The 12,462-nt window shown below is 36.9% G+C and overlaps 1 protein-coding gene across 5 annotated transcripts; it reads right to left on the bottom strand.

Moving 5' to 3' along the window:
• Nucleotides 1-4,415: 4,415 nt before the first annotated feature.
• On the bottom strand, nt 4,416-9,168 carry LOC126605653 (TSL-kinase interacting protein 1-like). Of its 5 annotated transcripts, none has more exons than XM_050273066.1 (8): nt 9,025-9,168; nt 8,176-8,329; nt 7,770-7,951; nt 7,418-7,656; nt 7,117-7,345; nt 5,923-6,420; nt 4,990-5,112; nt 4,416-4,893 (listed from the first exon to the last, which is right to left on the bottom strand). In XM_050273066.1, the coding sequence occupies exons 2-8, from the start codon at nt 8,300-8,302 to the stop codon at nt 4,798-4,800; spliced, it is 1,494 nt and encodes a 497-aa protein (XP_050129023.1). In that variant the 5' UTR covers nt 8,303-8,329; nt 9,025-9,168; the 3' UTR covers nt 4,416-4,797. The 5 variants fall into 5 exon arrangements, with proteins under 5 accessions (XP_050129023.1, XP_050129021.1, XP_050129024.1 ...); XM_050273064.1 differs by having other exon boundaries at nt 8,176-8,366; nt 9,025-9,159; XM_050273067.1 differs by having other exon boundaries at nt 7,770-7,888; nt 8,176-8,382; nt 9,025-9,156.
• Nucleotides 9,169-12,462: the final 3,294 nt, after the last annotated feature.

Consider the following 12,462-nt stretch of genomic DNA (forward strand, 5'->3'; position numbering starts at 1 on the left):
CGATTCTTTCATCTAAAGGTAGGCAAACGAGTATAGGAATTGCGGGTCGAGGCGAGTAATCACGGTTTGGGACGGGTACAGGCCGGTTCCTAATATTTTAGAGAACAAACGAGGTGGGTCGGGCCAGGTCCTTTTCATTTACGGGGTGGGCTGAGTCCAGATACTTATAATAAAGGGGTACCCAGACCGACCCGTTTCTAATTATAATGAACGGCTGAGATTGACTTATAACCTATCATCCAATCTCAACCTTTAGTTTCTACCCTAGGTTCTACACGAGTCCAAGCCAAGGTTCCAGAATCACAGATGCCTCTCTATCCCTCTCTCTTGCTCATCTCTTTCCCTCTCGCTCCATCTCTTTCCCTCTCCTCCATCTCTCACGCATCAATGCCTTCAACCTTTACTAATAGTTATTGCAGCCTCTTTGTAGTGGTTAGTTGATCTTATCTTTGATTTGTAGTGGGTTTTCTTGTTTTAATCAATTTTGATGATTTTAGTTTCATTTTTTGAATAATATTTTGGATTTAGAATAATAATTTAGGGTGGTTAGATGAAATATTTTTGGATTTGAAACCCTAAGATCTTATCAACCTTTTGGTTCATGTATTCAATTTTGGGGTTATTGTATTTTTTTTTCTTTTTTGGGTGAATTAATTACTTTCTGAAATTAGATGAGGATTAATTAACCATAGTTTTAGAAAGCATCAAGAGTTTAGTTACTTTAGTACTTGTTTCTTTCATGGTCGATTTTATGATCTTTGATTTTTTAGAGGTGTAGGGGTGTTCTAATGTGTTAATGAAATTATGTTCAAGTGGGAGTTTAAATGCTAGAGGCCACAGACGTAGTTCATCTCTTTTAGCGTGATTTATTTTGGTTTGCATGATTTGTCAAAGTTGTATTTATATGTGAACGTATTACACATACTAGCACTCTTCTATGTATATTTGTATTGTTGATATTCAGTCGTTCACCCCCACCCTGGGAAAGATCTCGTTCCTAAGAACCAGCAGGAATATGCAGCAGCCTCTTTGAAGCATAAGTTATAGATAGAAATGATTCTATGCTTACTGTTCTATTTAATTAATCCGTTCAAGGATATAGGAATAGGCTAGGTGATCTATGTGTTCAATTTGTGCAATCTGTGCAGTTGCTGTGTGATATGTGCAACTACACATAAATGATGTGCAATATGTGCAGTTGCTGTGCAATTGTCTTGCACTCTTGAAGATGGAGTAATGTTGGACGTTTAATGTTATTGCAGATGTTAATGTGGATGTTATTTCAATTTTAATGTTTATGTTTTTTTGGATTTGGAATAGCATGCAAAAGCTTGAAGCTTGAGGCAGCTCTTGTAATTTTTGAAAACGTCTGTATTGCTGCAATGTTGTTGTGCACTATAGTGTAGTTTTATAAAAACGTATTTTTTGAAAGAAAAAAAAGAAAAAAAAATAAAGTTAGACCCGTGGACCCACCTTGGACTGGCCTGTTTGAAACGGTCCGGGTTAGGTCCGATTTCAAAACTTATAATCTCTCTACCCGGCACGGCCCGCCTCATGCCCACCTCCGATTTCAAAACTTAAAATCTCTCTACCCGGCACGGCCCGCCTCATGCCCACCCCTACTTTCGTCGTTTGTGGCTACTAGAATTGGTCGGGTGCGCTTCAGGTGCGGCGTTCGATCCAGTCGGTTGGGCTTGATGATTCTTTATCAAAAACTGGTTTTGCTTTTCAATGAAAAGTGGGATAGAGATCAAATCCAAAAATTTGGTGAATTTCTATGCCCTATATTGTTGCTACAGGACTATTGGTGGCACGGAAGGTCGAAAAGGTATTCTCTAGGAGATCTGATTCGATTAGTTCCACTTTACAGAACTTCAGCAGTGATATGATTCTACAAACTTTAGAGTTGTATTCATTCACATACTTAAAGTCTTGGAAGCGAAGATGTTGTCAGTCGTGTCTTGCTTCAGGCAAGTATATGTCTTTCTGGTGATCGAAACGGTCGGCCAAAGCAAGCCAAAAGGTGCGTGGGTCCTCCTCAGTGAGGTACTCGGTCTGCAGGGCATCATGAATGTGTCTTCGTCGACAGGGTTGTCGTCGATGGATGCCTCGATGGTGGCTCTAATACCCTTTACAGTAACATGGAGCTTCACGTTTTAAACCCACTTTAGGTAGTTTTTTTCCGGACACTTCCGGAGCAGTGAAATCGAGCTTGTTTAAGTTTGACATGTCCCTAAAACAGAGGTGATTAGTCATATGGTGATCCATAGACATATATCGTAGAACATTCAGGTTCTATAGACATATGGTAAGTTTTGAATGAAAACTTCAAGTTTCAAAGGCACTAAATATGAAACTAGAGGTTCAATTTAGTTTTTATGAATGATTAGTTCATAAAGGAGAGGTTCATGTAAGAAACACAGAATGTAATATGCTGATTTAAGTGTAGTGGATTTGAGTTTCTTCGGGAACTCAAGTGTGAGAGCTTCGTTACTACGAAAGTATGTCAACGGTTCAAAGTATAAAAATAAATTATTGAATCGTTAATGTCTAAAAGTGATATTCAGGTCAATAATTTTGGATTCATTATATCGTTAATGGATTGCAGGTTACTTTTAATTAATTTAATAGATTGGGACCAAACAGGGTCGATCGTGGAAGCAAAATAATGCCAAAAATAATAGCATTGGGTCGAAAAAACATAGCCCAAAAAGTTCGGCTAGTGGCTGTGAGTAGGGGGCTTGGGTGTGGCTGCAATAGCAACTCATAAGTGGCTATAGGCCACGGGCCGAGACAAGAAGCCCAGCAGCAAGCTGTTGGCGTTTGGGCTGAATAGAGGGTACAGTCAGGCCTAGCGGAATGCTAGTCTTGTGTCTGGGTCGGGGCAACTGCAACCCATCAGACAAAGCTGCGAGAAGCAGGCCAGGGTGCAGGGTAAAGCCCAGCAACCTAATGTTGCTGGCAATGCAAGCCGGGTTCACAAGGACAAGTCTAGGAAGGCCGCGGATTTCCTTAAAGAGCAGGCTGGGACTTTAGGCCCATGTAGGTCAACCAGGCCGAAGGCTTGGGGGTGTCCGTGTGGTTGCAGCAAGGCCTAGAGGGCTGCTGCTGTGGTGGTGGTACCGCATAGTGCCCAATGCCATATATATATATATATATTTTTTTTTTCGACATGGTTAGGGTTTGAAAAAACCCTAGAATTGCTTCTAATTTATTTATATGCTTTGACTCACAAATTCCACATAGCAATTTAATTACATAATGCATGAAACAAATATATATATATATATATTGACAAAAATATGAACATATACAATATATATATATATATATATATATTATCGAAAGGAAAATATAAACATAGAGGGGTTTATGCATCATAAGGAATGTTTTCATGATTCGTGGACGTTTCAAATATCTTCCTTTAGTTTAAGCGTACCTAATTGGCAGAAAACAAAGAAGAGCCTTTGAATTTTGTGGAAGATAGTCTCCTCCTAGGATCCGTCAATTCCTCAACTTTAGTCAAGAGCATGCTGATAACGTGTTGTATGCCTATTTGATTGAATTAATCTAAGGGATTAGAGAAAGAGAGCCGGCGGTAGCAAGAGGAAAGAGAGAGATTTAATTGTGAGGTGTGTGTTGTATCACTCTCATTGTGCTTTTATTTATAGTAGTAGGATAGGTAAAAACCTTACTCTTTTAGGATTACAACTCTTAATAGGTAATCAACTCCTAATAGGAATATAAGAGATATCCCTATATCTACTAGGATTTACACAATCACATTCTTATTCTAAATATGACTGCAACGTGTGTGTGTGTGTGTGTGTGTGTGTGTACACACATATTTCATATTTCGAGGAAGACTTTAATGAAAGAGATCTCTATTTTTTTTCATAAAAATAGGGATTAGTTGTTGGGCCCACACCAAATCAAACTTTAACGATCCAAACTGTTTATTTTTCAAATTGCACTTCACAGATCATTCTTGCAAAATATTAGCCACATCGGAAATATTTGAGGCATCTAATTAAGTTCAAAGAAATTGACGAATATGTTCTCTAAAATACATTGAAATTTCATTGTGATAATTAAATAGATAAATAATTTCGGATTGAATTGAATTTTTGCAAAAATAATCTATAAATTGAAACTTACAAAATAAACAGTCCCAATTTTGTGTGTATATGGTATTTATTTATTGCTTTGTAAAAGGACTTGGTACGGTGTTCTCAAGAAAATTGAAAGGGCCAGCACACCACATCCCCAGATTTCATAATCAGTCCCATTTTCTTCATCATTACAATTTACATCCACTTCCTTCTACCCTTTTTCATTTACCCAAAAATTAAAAGGAAAACAAATTTTGCAAACGGGAGGGCACAAAAATCCCCATCGTTAGAATGCACACAATATTCCGCATAACCACAAACGCTTCTAATAATATTTGGCACAAAAGTTACAAGTGTTGGTTGTAAAAGCATTTCGGTTTTTATTAAAATTTTGGACACGCACTTCAAGTCAAAGCTCTTACGAGCGAAAGTGCTTGATCAAGTACTTCCAAACGGTACAAAATTTTAACAATAATCTAAATGCTTGCTGGAAGAAAAACTTTCAACCTTTTCTCCCTTTTCCCAAAAAAAAAAAAAAAAGTCTTTAACGTTGTCAGAAGCACATTTGGTTATATGAGCGCTTTTAGTAACACATCAATTCATCTAATATTCATTTTGTCAAGTCCAGCTCAAATAAATTTGGCAAGCTTCCACAACTGTACCAAGCATTGATCTGAGTATTCGGCTACTTAACAAATCCACCGATGCTGCTTGTACTCTCTCCAGTGATGAGCTTCTGGGAAACGGGGAGGCCAAGATCAAACGGCCCCAAGGAGTCGGTCTGTGTGTGTCCAAGCAGTAAATTAAAACCATTAGCAATTTACAATTTCGGAAACTTCAAAACAATCAAATCACTTTCGATAAGATATTCAAATACCCATTTGATGCCTGACAGCCCAAGACTTCTGTCATCGTTGTTCACTCGCGAACAAATCATGAGAGCTGTATTCGATTCCTGACAAGCACGCTGGTCTTGCGGCAGCCCATCTACATTGTTAGACTGCAATAGACATCCAACATAAGATATTCTCATTTTACTTCAGGTTTTCAAAGGCTTGAATGGCCCAAGTGAGTTCATACCCCTGACAAGGAACACAGCTACATGCTGTTTCAAATCTTGACAAAGCCTTTATCCCAGTGACTTTGGGATGATACTAGTGAGAATTAAATAGCCTAAAAATAGCCTCGCCATATGATATTACACGCTATAGGCGAAGGCTTTCGTGCCTTGCTGTTAAGTAAGGTGGAAGCTAGCTACTTGCTTGTTAAAGGTGCTTAAAGAGACTTACGCAGGACGTTAAAAAAACAAAGCAATGTATTGACGTTGTCGTCCTATCCTGATCAAGTAAACTTTTGAAAGGTGTACAAAACCAAACAGATGATTAATACATCAATGGATAAGATATACCAGAAGTGACTGATCAATCAGGTTCTTTTAAGTCTTAACAATATAAAAAAGTAAACGACAGACAAATTTGATATCTCATTTAACCAAATCAAAGGTTATAACACCCTTCAATGTCAAGACATTCCGAAACTTGACTTCAATATACTAAATATTCACCATGCCCCATTTCAAGACAAGTTCTGATTACCAGTTAAAACAATTTCAGGTTGATGAAAAATCCAAATATATTTATGGAGTACGAAGATCTATGGAATTTATCATACCAATCCAACAAAGTAGTGTTCGAAGCATAGTTAATTTAAATGAGACCGAAGCCACAAAACATGAAACACAGATTTAAACAACATAAAAATAGCTCAGTTGCAATAACAGAATGAAATGCATGAATAGAACTCAGCTAACCTTTGCTGCATTAGGGAACTTGAATAGTTTAGAACCAGGATTCTGGTTGAAACCTCCACGACTTCCACCAAACCCCAGAACATCTTTTCCCGACAAAGATAATTTTTGAGAAGGAAATGCATGGCAAGTTTCTTCAGCATCAAAAATAGATAAGCATGAGTCATGAGTGGATGGCCTTTGACCTTGCGGATGTGGCAAGCCTGCATTGCTCTCAACTGGTTGTGCATAAAATTGATCGAGCTTGCCCTGCATGGATGCTTCAGACAAGAGGCCACCAATGCTTATAGAAGGACAATCCCACAATGCAAATGACTTTGAATCATTTTTTGTTTCAGTAGGATGAAAGCCTTCATTTTTCCCAATTTGTTTTTCTTCACTGTTATTGCACTTGGCCTGTAAAGATGCTTCAGAAAGTAGGCCTCCAATGCTTATATTAGTTACACTGTCAAGCAAAAGTGGTTCCTGAGTATGGTTACCCATCCTCCTCCGAATATCATCCTAATTATAATAAGAGAGAAAACTTCAGACAATCATTAAAAATACATCAAAGAAACATGTTGCATAAAAGTAAAACCTATAGCTCTACCCAACAAATTTTCCATCTGGGATTTTAAATTTTGAACAAAGGGACAGAATAATTATCAAGACTTGTATTCTCAACCCAACATTTCATCACATCTATATATTGCATTCCGGTTTGCATTTCCAGCTTAATGCATTTCATTCATAATCACCAGAAACAATCAGAATTCAAACTCATAGTAATATTTTAAGAGATTAAGAACCAAAATATCCGAGGTAAAGTAGGAGTAGCCGCGTTTGAAGATAAGATGAGAGAAAATCAGTTAAGGTGGTTTTGACATGTGAACTGAAGACCTACAGAGGCTCCGATTAGAAGATGCAATTATGAGACAGAGGCTCAAAAATGGTTAGAGGAAGACCTAGGAAGACTTGGAAAGAGACTCTAAGAAAAGACATGGAGTACTTGGAGCTAACGGAAGACTTGGCGCAAAACTAAGGGCAGTGGCGTTCTAGGATTCATACAGCCGATCCCACTTAGTGGGATAAGGCTTTGTTGTTGTTGTTGTAGTATAGTGATATTTTTAAGGTTAACCCATTTAAGGTATGTGATCGCACACACATGAATAAAAGAACAAACAATCAAACAGTGAAAGATTCAGCGGAAAATTTTACCTTGAGATCAACAACTCCAGTAGAAATATTCTCAGTATCTGCATTTATTGTTTCTCTTGCATTGATTGATCTGAAATCTTTTGTTGCTAACACAGTGTGTTTCCCTAATTCATCATATACATTCTCTGTGGCGGCGCTTCTACATCTCTGTTCGACCTCAGATTGTAAGTCATTAGCTGATGTTGAAGGTTGATCAGCACCTTTAGGTTCAGAAGAGAGCCAGCCATACCTTAAGAAGCATATCAAGTCAGAAAAATTAAATAATATACGTTGACTAACAAAATTGAGTAAAGACTTATACCTTAAGCGAAAAACTGCAGGGCATCCAATAGCTGCATAGACAGCTCCGGCACTAATGTCTCCATCATTCAGTGTCCATCTTCTGTTACTAGACATACTGTCATGCATCTTATATGGGAATAGAACCGGCTCATTAAGAGCAACGCTTGAATTCCCCCACTTGTCATTAAGGTGCTTTAGCACAGAAGTAATCTTCTTCTGTGGTCTAAGAATGAGTTCTAAATATGGATGATGTCCATCCTGAAAATGAAATAAAAGGAAAACAAACTCAGAAATTAAAGTGACAAAATCTTTTAGCTTGCAGATACATAGTGCTGTTCTAATTTTTCATATCTTCATGATTTATGATCAACCTTTTCCAATCGTATGCGAGTGACTTCATTTACAGGGAAAAGCTGCAACTTGATCTTTGACTGCGGAAGAAGTATTTTCCCTTGACAACACTCAAGATCAGGTGGTCCCTTTGTTATTCCTGAAAAGGGCCCACCTTTGTCAGGAAGCTTCAAACACATGCCATCAGCACGCCCACCTTTCCCTAAGAAGGATAAGATGCAACTAATTCAAGGAATGCCCAAGATAGGCGCAATTGAAAATTCAATATGCATAACATCTCAGAGCATGGACAGGCTAATCAAATCAAAGGACATTGGTCTAGAATTATTTGTAATATTTTGTGGAAAACCTTCTACATGCAAGAAAGTACAAGAATGACCAGTTGAGTTAAAAGCATTCAAGCATTACTCAGATGAGATTTCCTACCTGTTGCTTTGGGGCAGACTCGGGTAGTTCTCCCTGTTTTCTGTTCTCTCATGCTACTTCCCATACCTGCTCTGCTTTCTATAGGAACCTTGATCACCTTCCTGTTTGTTTCTCTACAAACTTTCATGCTGGTTTGGCTTCACCGATCTTTAGCCTACTGTCACGCAGTCCTTCTCCTAAGTAAGACAATACTGCCTTTTTTGCAGGCTTCAACGAAATTGGATATCAAGAAAGAACTAATTAATTGGTGTACACCAAGAGTGTTCCATTTTTGTTTAAATTTCTGTTTCTCGTTTTCTTCTATATGAAACCAGAGCCTATATCGTTTGAATGGCACGAAAGCTACGCTGCCCTGTCTCACACATATTATCCTAATTGTTTCCTGCAATTTTCTACCCAAAACATAGATTTCTTAATAACCTGCGCGAAACAAAACCCGAAGCACAAATGACCAGCCAATTAAAATTCTGCACTGTAACGATCCCGTGCTCTCGTCAGTCCAAGTTCAACTCTTCCAAATTGACACTCCAAATTCGAAAATTTGAGAATTCTCCGTATTAAATTAAACGAATTTGAGATTTAATTTAAAGTTTGAAGATCAACCCCTTGCTAGAATTATACACACACACACACACGGAATCCCAGTAACTACAGGAGCTAGGGTTTCGATGAATACCCATATAAACAAACGAAAGTAAATTAAACGATTCTGAATGAAAATAGTGTGCCCTAATTTCTCGTAATGGAGACCCAAACAATAAAGAATAAAAAAACACAATTGAATCTGTAAACATATATAGCTCTTGGGTCGAATCACTTTACCATAATTTAGAAGAGAGAGAATCGTACCTTAATAGGAAGAGGGGAGAGAGAGAGAGATTGGCGGGAATGAATCTGGAATTTACAAAGCTCTGTTTGAGTTTGAGTGGGTCTCCACTTATTATACATACAGCCGACTTAGACCAAATGCAATTGATGGGAGAGGATAAAAGCTGAAAATTGGGCTAAAATAGGTCTCGGAGAAAAAAAGATTTTGGGCCTGATTCTCCCAAAGTTTAATTTTGGAATAAGCCACTTAGTACAACGGTACAGTGGTATTTCTCTTTACTTGCAAAGAGGTCTTAGTTCAATTCTCGTCAAATGTGAATTTAAATCATATTATTGCTAACTCATTGTGAGGTTAAGTTCACCTCGTCCCCTTAGTGTCGATAATATCGTTTGTTAAAAAAAAAACAATTCTGGTATAAGCACGCCCCGTTTTTCCCCCATCCGCAGCCTACCGACGTGTGCTACGCATGCCACGCGACAAAAGCATCAGCTGCTGGGTTCCACGCTGACGTGTGTGTCTACCACTTGCAACAAGCTCAAAGGCTCTTTTTTGAGTAGTACAAAAAAACTACCTTTAAGTATGGATCAGACCACAATCTAATACATTATGTTTTAAAAATTGTAATGTCATACCTCAATTTATGAATTCGTTGCAATATCACACCTACGTTAATCTTTTTGTTAATTTGACTGTTAACTGATAATGTGGCAAGAGCATGGCCCACTCCTTCGCTAACTAGAATAAAAAATTAATTAATTAATTAATAATTTATTTATTTATTATTAATAAAAAATTATAATTTAATAGTCAAATTGACGAAAACTTAACGGAGGTATAACATTGCCACGAATTCATAAGTTGAAGTATGACATTACAATGTTTAAAACATGAGGTATGAGATTAGGGTTCAACCCATAGTTAAGGTAGTTTTGTGTAATTTATCCTTTTTTATTTAATCAGACGGTTGTAACATTTGGTTGATCCAATGATCTAAATTTAAATTTAAAGCACTCCCCCCTCAAATATTATGGGGGGGTTTGTTTGTGTTAGAGCAAGGTCTACCCGTTGTAGGAGAGTAAGGGTAAGGGCAAGGCACTTGAATTACCCTTACTATTCACTTTAAACAGTAGTTACCTTTGTGCAACTCAACCCTTTCAAAAAGGAAAGGATGATGGCAAGGGCGATGGCTATTCACAAAAAAAATATATATATATTGTTATTCTTTTTATGTTTTATTGGCCTTATCTTCCACATGTCATTATCACCTAAATTTTTGATGAGATTTTCAATAAATGATAAAGATACTTGTTTGTAAGTGTGTTATGTGTAATTGTGTTACTTGTAGGTGTGTTGAACTTTGTAAGTTTGTTTAAGTGTGTTTAAGAAGAGTGTAATAAAAATAAATATTGAGTTGTGGTGTGGTGTTGTGTGGAGAATGAATAAGATGGTAAGGTAAAACATAATAAAAAATATTTTTTGTACTTTGTATTTTGTATTTTTATTTTTACTGTTGAATTAATCCTGATTGTTGAATTCCAAAATTTTATGAAATTAGATACAACAGATGATGCCACGTAACACAACTTATAAAATCCAATTTTTTTTACTGTTGGACAAAGTTCTAAAAGACGCTAGGCGCTAGTCAGGCGGTGTGCTGAGGCCTAGCGCCTAGGCGGACTAAGCGAATTTAAGTAAATCTATTGTATTTCATGTAAATAAGTGTCTGTTTATACTTAAAATATATATAATTTCATCATAAACTATAAAATAGAATGACATATATATTATGAAGTATTGGACATAATGGAAGCATGGAGAGCAAACATATAATGTATGTTTATTTAAGTATTCAATAAGTCTCTTACAGTTTATTGAAAATAATAAAATGTAAAAGGAAAGTTATTTATTTTCTATCTAAATGAGTTGCAACCTAGGCATGTGTCTAGGAGGGTCTGGGTGGGTTAGTTAGGCTAAACGAATGTATAGGCGGTCTAGGCGGGCGCCTCAACAGGTCTAGGCACCCTTTCTTAATTTTCAAACGCCTAAGTATTAATCGGAACGATGGTCAGCAGCCTACGCTTAGGCGTCGCTAGATAAGGATTTTTAGAACAATGTTGTTGGAAATTCAATGACCTCAGTTGAGAGGACCGTTGAAAATCAACAGTTGAGAGAGATGCTGCAGGCTCAGTGCATTGCACGGGGCCCTGTTGGCTGACGTCGCCCTGGCGTAAATTGACTGAGCAGCCCAATAGTAGTGGTGGAGTCCAGCAATCGGCCACCCCCTCCCTCCATTTTTAGGTCAGTGGATGTGGGTTTTTGGGGATTCCTGCCTTCTTAACAAACTTGTGGACATGCTCTTAAGTAGGCCTAATTGAGCTTTTCGTGTTGGACCTTTTAGCTAAAGTGGTGTAGCTTTCATTTCTATTTTGGGTTTTAAGGCTCTATTTGAAAGGAAAAATAAAACATTAGTTTTCAGTTTTATGGGAGTCATACATATCATCTCTCACTTGCGAAGCAAATTACATAGTACGAGTACATTGTCACATAATGTTCTATGTCAATGAAACAAGAACACATGGATAAAAAAACTTACATACATCTTTATTTCATTAGCATAAGACGCGTCTTTATTTCATTAGCATAAGACGCCACTGTGACAGTGTACTTGTGTCATGTAAGTCTTTCTCCCTACTTATAAATGAAGAAGAATTGTGAAGACCTATATTTTATATATATAAAGAGATACTTATTTTAATCAAATAAGTCTAATAGACTTTTACGGTAGTATTTGACTTAAAAGCTATATTTTTATATTATTCATTTTAATTTTGTAATGGTTCAGTACTATGGTTTGATGATATTCCTCTTTATTTGAAAGTGAGAGATTTTTTTTTTTTGAAAAACAATATATTTTACACTAGGGGGAGGACGGAGTTCGGCTAAGTCATATAATGGACAACCTAATTTACCTCTATATCGTGTTTCATATCTGTTGGTTTGTATTATACATGTATGTATATCTGCGTAGACGTATGGCTATCAGACCTTACAATTGGAGATCATCTTACCTACACAAAAGTGATAGGACAGAACCTATATATAATTATCACATGCTAAATATTATCTCTTATCTTTATTATAGGTTGTTGTATAGAAGAAGACTCAAGCATGGTAATTAATTCGAACATATATCCTTCTTATTGGTTTTAAGAGAAACTATATATGTATATGCTGGTATTCATGCATATAACTTTGCACGAGCCTGAGTAAACCAAGCTAGCTTTCTCGGCATGGAACTGTCTGCATATGTTCATAGATATAGTTTCAACTGTATCAAGTATAGCATGTGTTTAGAGTTGATCAACATATAATAACTTGTAAATTAGTATTGCGGAATCGGTATACTTAAATATGTTAATTAGGATTAGGGTTCATGTCATGCATTTGGTAATTTGCTC

This window comes from Malus sylvestris, chromosome 15 (genome assembly GCF_916048215.2).
Source record: "Malus sylvestris chromosome 15, drMalSylv7.2, whole genome shotgun sequence".
Taxonomy (NCBI): domain Eukaryota; kingdom Viridiplantae; phylum Streptophyta; class Magnoliopsida; order Rosales; family Rosaceae; genus Malus; species Malus sylvestris.

What these genes read in the sequence shown, in the direction of transcription:
- LOC126605653 (XM_050273066.1), bottom strand. Translation starts at nt 8,302, where the DNA reads ATGAAAGTTTGTAGAGAAACAAACAGGAAGGTGATCAAGGTTCCTATA. An exon ending in CCTGCAGTTTTTCGCTTAAG is followed by an intron (nt 7,346 to 7,417) that starts GTATAAGTCTTT and finishes ATGCTTCTTAAG; the next exon opens with GTATGGCTGGCTCTCTTCTG. An exon ending in AGTTCCCTAATGCAGCAAAG is followed by an intron (nt 5,113 to 5,922) that starts GTTAGCTGAGTT and finishes TGTCTATTGCAG; the next exon opens with TCTAACAATGTAGATGGGCT.